Consider the following 7,233-nt stretch of genomic DNA (forward strand, 5'->3'; position numbering starts at 1 on the left):
CGAAGGCCTTCCTAAAGTCCAGAAAGACTACGTCCACTGCTACCCCTGCGTCTAAGGATTTTGTGACCTGGTCATAGAAGGCCACCAGGTTGGTCTGACAGGACCTGCCTCTAATGAACCCTTGTTGGTTGCCCCTAAGCATAATCTTCCCTGCTGGCCCCTCGCGGACATGCGCCAGGATAATTCTCTCAAAAAGCTTACCCAGGATCGAGGTAAGACTATACTGTACTGGCCTATAGTTTCCTTGGTCCTCCTTCCTCCCTTTTTTGAAAATGGGAACCACATTGGCCCTTTTTCAGTCCTCTGGCACCACGCCAGAGCACCATGAGTGCTCGTAAAGCCAGGCCAGGGGTCCCTCAGTAACCTCTGCTAATTCCCTCAGCACTCTGGGGTGGAGATCATCAGCACCAGCTGATTTAAATGCGTCCAGTCCCTCCAAAAATTCCCTGACTAGGTCCTTACTGACCCTAGGCCTGGGTGCGCCTCCCCTGGGGCCTATGGGGACCCAGTGAGGGGGGTGACCTGGTGCCTGCTCAGAAAAATGGAGGCAAAGAAATTGTTAAATAGGTTGGCTTTGTCATCTGGTGCAATGGCCAGATTTCCTAACGTGTCCTTTTGTTAGAGGTGCACTAATGTATCAGTGCCATATTGGCACGAAGTAAAAAGAAAATTAATGTTATTGACCATTGGCTTTTTTTGGCCAGTGTAGCCAAAAATGTCACCAATAAATGCCACGTGCATGTGCGCAGCCACAGCAAGCACACAGCTAGGAATACAGCTGGGCAGCATGGAGAGCAGCGTCCAGCTTGTGAATTGGGGGGGGGGGTAGGGGGGAACGGAGGGGGGAAGGGGGGGGGATGCAACCGTAGGGCTAGGAGTGGAATAGAGCCACAGGTGTGTGGGAAGGTGGGGCAGCTCCCTGCCACTGCATGCATCCACATGGGGGGCATGTCTCCCTGGATTTGTGCACTGGCTGGAGGTGGGGCTGCTCACTGCGGGCTTGGGGCCAGGGGCTGCACCAAACTGTTCCTGGTTGGGAGGCTGGGCTGGGGCTGGGCTCAGCTGTGCGAAGTGGGTGACAGTGCTGAGAGGGGACGCTATGGGTGAATTTTTGGGTGGCCATAGCCCCCCCAAGCTCCCCTAGTGCCGCCCCTGCTCAGGACACTCGGCTCTTCCTTTCCCTCAGGAGACGTGGGCAGGAGACACGTGGCTAGTGCAGGGCTCCCAAGGGAAAGGCAGCAAAGGGAGAGTTTAGGGAGGGCTTGGGGGGCTATGGCCACCCCAAAATTCCCCATAGGCCCCCATAGCCACCCACCCTGCACAGCTGAGTCCAGCCCCCCTGCCAGGAATAGGCTGGCTTATACCCTGGCCCCGAGCCCACAGTGGGCAGCCTGCCTCCACCCAACACTCAAATCTGGGTGGGCACATGCCCCCAGACCTCTTCCGGGGTTGCGCATAGTGTCGGGGAACCACCCCCTCCCCACTCCCTCACGCCTCTTGGATGAACCACCCGTGGCTCCATCCCGCTCCCAGCCCCAGGATTGCATTCACAGCCCTGACTAGGCAGAATCTGGTCCTGTTCCAGCCCCTGCCCCACTCCCTCTCTCACTGTAGGGGGGCCTTGAACTGCCCCACCATGCCCCTTCCCTTCTCACTCCCCTTCTCCCCCACAGATTTACCAGCTGGCCACTGCTCTTCAAGCTGCCCTGCTGCATTCCTGTAAATCAGCTATCAGATCGGTATCTGCCTATATGGCTGGTTAATAATCTGCTGTCGGTATCGGCCAAGAAAATCTTTGTCAGTGCACCCCTAATTTTTGTTTAATAATTACTTTTCTAAAACTATAGGCAACCATGTTGACTGATAAATACAAACAAGGCAAGCTACATGCTTATAAACTTATTTGTAAGACAATGAAGCGAAGACAAGATGTTTCTCCAAATCAGGACTTTTTAACTCATTTCTACAATATAATGCATTGTGGACTTCTTCATGTTGATCAGGTAATTTTAGGGTTTTTTTTTCTGAAATTCCAATAAATAAGAAGTTTAACTGAAATGATCAGAAAATGTGCCCTCTTTTTCATCTGTACAGATTATCCATTTGCAGACTGAAGTGAAGCACAGAAAGAAGAAGCAAGCTTTTAGTCCTGTTTCACTTTGCTAATTTAGATACTGAGAACCTTATGGAAAGATATAGCGACTTACCTTGGGGATGTAGTAGGAGTCCTCTGTCAGAGTTGGGATTAGGCCTGCCCAGCTCTTAATTCCACATCCAATTTGTAGACCACAACTGTATCTCATAACACACAATTTCAGTCCAATAAAAAGATTTATTGATAGGAAAGATGAAAAAGATATCCTGTGAAAAGAAAGCATTAATAAATAATTCTTCATATATAAACTTCCATAAAATTATTGTCCCTCACATTGCCTTAATCAGCAGCTTATATCAAGTATTCTTGTGTTGCATTTGATGCAAACAAATAACAAATATGTTTAGTCATAATTGCTCATTTAATTTTTTGAATTTGTCAGATTTCTCAGGGAATTTAATTATTCACCTCTACAAATGTATTCTGTAGATGGTCCCAGCACATTAAGTTTGTCCAAGATGCTGTTCTTCTGTAAAAATATAGGCAATAGTACTTGTTACAGATGGATTTAACACATTGGTAGAAAGTATAGTACAAGGGTGGCCAGCCAGTGGCATTGGCAGCCTCTGTGTGTGGCACCTGCTGGATTGAGGAGGAAGCAATGAGTATAGCCTCAAATAGGACAAAGATGAAATATCATAGCAGGGAGCAGAAGGAAGAGCAGCAGATCAGAATCAGACTGCCACTTGGGGCGGGCACAGAACTTAATTTGTGTCATGCCTGCCAAAAAGGTTGGTACCCACTGGCTGAGTAGATGGTTACAAAGCAATCTGTTGTACTCTGAAATCATTAGTTAACCCTTCATAAGCTATGTATTAATAGAGTATTAAGATTCAGTATGATGTAGGAAGATATGTATTCGAAGGTGAGTTGTTCTGTAAAGCTCCCTCAGTTTACAGTTTATATAGAGTATTGATATGGAAACATTTGGAACAGGATGTTAAAAGTTAGCCTTTTTGTTTTGCTAGAGTTTGCCAAGGGCAAGCAATTTAAAACAACATCATTAACTTTGGAGATGTGGGGGGTGGGTTTTGTCCCGTTACTTTGTTTTTTTAACTCCTGTAAAGAAATTGAAGTTTTGTATCAAACTTTTAACTCCTAATAGATAACTGTTTTTTCTCCTTTCTTCCTGCAAGGATATTGTCAATACAATCATCAAGCACTGTTCTCCTCAGTTTTTTTCCCTTGGTTTGCCTGGTGCTACCATGCTTATTATGGATTTCATTGTAGCAGCTGGTAGAGTGGCAGCTTCTTCTCTTCTCAATGTAAGTGTTCATCGGTTCACTGTCATTTCTGATGGCATGGAACTATTAGAAATTTTAATAGAAACAGTGTTGTGCAATATTTTTCTTCAGTTGGATTATTTTTATCTGAAGTGCATAGTAATTTTTGAAATTGCAAAGCAGCTTGATAAAATGATACACAGATCCTCTACAGAACATGATAGGAAGAATGTAAACATTTGTTTTTGTGTGTGGTGTCCATATTTGCATGCTAAATATCAGGAACAATGATGAAAGTGGTTTAATGGGAGGCACTAAACATAAAGGAATTTGTCATTCTTTACTACATTCATATTCAAAGCTGTAAACAAAGCTTTTAGTTTTATAAAGCTAATCTATATTTTTGAAAAAAGGGATTCCTTTTTATTGGTATGTTACTCGTATGGCTGTTTTTCATAGATTCATAGCTGTTAGGGGCTAAAAGGGACCTTACAAGATCATTGGGTCCAGCCCCCCTCTACTTGTTCTCTGTCTGCCAGTTTAACTTTTTGTAATGTGTGCTTTGGGACTGTTAGGAAGTCAAACTTCGGCTATTCCGTATTTAGTGATTATGCTCCATTTTAGGAAGTATATTTTGAATATTATAACAGTGTGACTATACAGAATGCTCTTTAAAGGTAATTAAATAGTCTTTTGAGCAGAACATCTGTTCATATAGCAGTGCTAATCAGCAGCTTATATCAAGTATTCTGCTCCTTAGAATATTTAATTTTAACTCCAACAAGGTTTGTTTTCTCTTGAAAAATGTTGAAGTTTAGAGAACTCTATCAGTGGTGTGTGTTGGAGACTACAGTCCTAAGACTTCTGTTCTTAACAAAAACATTGTCTCAGGAAATAACCATTATGGGATGAAAAAATGGAAGATAGCTGATGTTTTCATCTTCATGCTGACTCTTGGACCATCAAGTATAACCACCTGGGTTGCCTCTTACCCACAAGACTGGGGTTCCCAGATGCCTGAGTTCTTTCCCATCCCCATCCCCTCATCAGTGGGAAGGCTGAGCTGGAGTAGAGCAGCTGCTACGGTGGCACAGCGCAGCACAGACTGCAGGCTGGGTCAGGTACTGTAAAGAGAGGTGGTGCTGGTACTGGGAGGGTCCAAGGGAGAGGGCTAAGGCAAATTTTGGTGTGGCTATAGCCCCCCCCAACCTCCCCAGCCTGAGCCCAACACTGGCCCAGCTCCCCCACTTGGAAGTCTGGCACTGCCCCTGGGCTCAGGGCAGCTGCCTGAGCCTGCCCAGGGCTGGGTGGTCTTTGGGCACTTTAATTAGAGAGGCTCTCGGAGCTGCTTTAATTAAAGCACTGCCTCCCCCACTTCCAGAGAGTCCCTACCAGAGGAACGACCCTGCTGCACACAGTGTGGGGGAGCAGCTGTACTGGCCCCTGGGATGCAGACCTCCAGGCACAGTGGGTTGAGTCATGCTGGGTCAGGCCAGGCAGCTCTGCCTGCCCATCCCCACCCTACCCTGTAAAAGGTGCCAAATGCAGCAAACATGACTGGGGTGAGGATGGGAAGGCAGAGCTGCCTGGCCTGACCCAGCATGACTCAACCCACAGTGCCTGGAGATCTGCATCCCAGGGGCCAGGACAGCTGCTCCCCCACACTGTGTGCAGCAGGGTCCTTCCTCTGGCAGGGACTCTCTGGAAGTGGGGGAGGCAGTGCTTTAAATAGAGCAGCTCCGAGAGCCTCTCTAATTAAAGTGCCCGAAGACCACCCAGCCCTGGGCAGCCTCAGGCTCAGGCAGCTGCCCTGAGCCCAGGGGCAGTGCCAGACTTCCAAGTGGAGGAGCTGGGCCAATGTTGGGCTCAGTCAAACTGAGCGGGGGGAGCTATAGCCACCCCAAAAGTTGCCTTAGCCCTCTCCCCTGGACTCTCCCAGCACCAGCACCACCACTGTCTGCCCTCCTGCCCTGCGCAGCTTAGCCCAGCCTACTCCCGTCCGCTCCGAGCCCAGCCCCCCCAACCAGAAAGATACTGTCACTGCCCCTGCCAGGAGCACCACACATTTGCTGGCTCACCTGCATGGGGTGGGGCAGGTGAACAGCAGCAGCCCTGGGAGGGGCAGCTTCAGGGGGGCTAAGGTGAATTTTGGGATGGCTATAGGCCTTTCCCCCAGCACCACCCCTGCCTGAGCCTGAAGGACAGGGGCTGCAAATGGCACAGGGCACTCTTTCATGTGCTCCAGCTGGGAGTGGGGGGGAACAACGCTTTAATTAGAGCAGCTCCAGGAGCCACTCTAATTAAAGTGCCATTGTGTTTCCTGTATCAGCACCCTAATGCTTAGAAATGATGGTGTGGGTGCTTGAACTAAAGTTCATTTGATGCGCTTTAGTTCAAGCGCCCCCACCACCATTTTTAAGCATGGGGATGCTGACACATGTGACCAGGCACTGGAGTCTGCTGGACTGGACTGGACAAGGCACTGGAGTGGACTGGAAAAGGCACTGGAGTCTGCTGGAGCATGGCAATTTGCACTCCAGCAGACTCGATTAAACTTAATACAGCACTTCAAGATGCACCATGCTACTGAATACAATGATTTCCTAAAGATGACTACAGAGAAGAAAGAAGCAGGGCAGAAAAAAGGTGTGCTAAGCCAACTATCATTACACAAAGCTCTAAAACACTCACAGAAATTTGGAAGTAGAGGTGCCAGGGCTAAAGAAATTATTAACTGTTTAGTGGAATTTATAACTAGATGATCAGCCCTTTTCCATTGTAGAAGATACCAGATTCTGCTGCCCCATTGAATGCCTGGAGCCTCGTTATGCACTGCCCAGCAGAAGGTTTATAGCTGGCATTGCGCTGCCAGAGCTGTACAATGTTGTTTTAAGATGCATGCAGATGTTGGTTGAAGATACTCAGATATCAGCATTTAGCATTACGACTGATATTTGGAGCTCTGATGTATCACCCATGTTAATGCTGAGTTTAACTGTACAGTGGATAGACGTGAACTATAATTTACAGAGGGAAGTACTGCAGGCCCAGGAGTTCAGCAGTTCCCATACGGCTGAGACTATTTCAGTGGCATTTGACAAGATGTTGGCAGCGTGGAAAATCCTGAAGACAAAAGTTCATGTCATTATCAGGGATAATGCAAGAAACATAGCAAAGGTGATGCAAGACTCCAGTTTAAACAAGTTTACCTTGTGTAGTACATGCACTCCAGCTCATTGTGAATGAAGGAGTGGTTTTCACAGCACAGTGTCTGACATACTGGCTATCAGATGAAAAATTGTTGGGTACTTCAAACATTCTCCGTTGGCCTATTCTTGTTTTCAAGGGGTGCAGACTGAGCTTGGAATGCCTTCCAGGAGGTTACAGCAGGACATACAGACAAGGTGGAACAGCATTTTTACTATGTGCTGCAAAGCCTTTTGGAGCAGAAACATGCACTTGGAGCGTATGCAGCTGACTCCGAAATCCCTCTAACTCTCGCTGTACATCAGTGGGGGCTAATGGAAAAAGTAGTGATAGTTCTAGCACCATTTGAAGAACTAACACATAAGTTGAATTCATCCGCAGCCTCTGCTTCTCATGTCATCCCTTCCATTGTGGCTTTACAAAGGCTTTTGAGCAAAGTTACAGATTCAGACCATGAAATTAAAACTATGAAAGTTACTTTGCTATAAGCCATAGAAGTGCCCTTTGCTGAAATTGAATCAGAACCTCTCTACAGCATTGCAGTGCTTCTGGATCCAAGATGCAAGGACAGGTATTTTACTGATAATAGGAAAAAGCTACTAGCTACACAATTGTTGGTGACGCACCTGGAAAAAATGCAAGCCAGCA

At 47.0% G+C, this 7,233-nt stretch overlaps 1 protein-coding gene across 4 annotated transcripts in view; it reads left to right on the forward strand.

The window, feature by feature from the left end:
* Window positions 1-7,233, forward strand: part of RALGAPA1 (Ral GTPase activating protein catalytic alpha subunit 1) — a 163,853-nt gene that overhangs the window by 84,907 nt on the left and 71,713 nt on the right. For all 4 annotated transcript variants that reach the window (XR_003093553.1, XM_025201507.1, XM_025201517.1 and 1 more), the window contains exons 22-23: window positions 1,848-2,003; window positions 3,292-3,420. Coding sequence is in view for 3 of the 4 variants with exons in the window: in XM_025201507.1 (XP_025057292.1) it covers window positions 1,848-2,003; window positions 3,292-3,420 (285 nt within the window). In the remaining variant the exon portion in view is untranslated. The remainder of the gene's footprint in view (window positions 1-1,847; window positions 2,004-3,291; window positions 3,421-7,233) is intronic.

This window comes from Alligator sinensis, unplaced genomic scaffold, assembly GCF_000455745.1.
Source record: "Alligator sinensis unplaced genomic scaffold, ASM45574v1 scaffold280_1, whole genome shotgun sequence".
In the NCBI taxonomy this organism is placed as follows: Eukaryota; Metazoa; Chordata; order Crocodylia; family Alligatoridae; genus Alligator; species Alligator sinensis.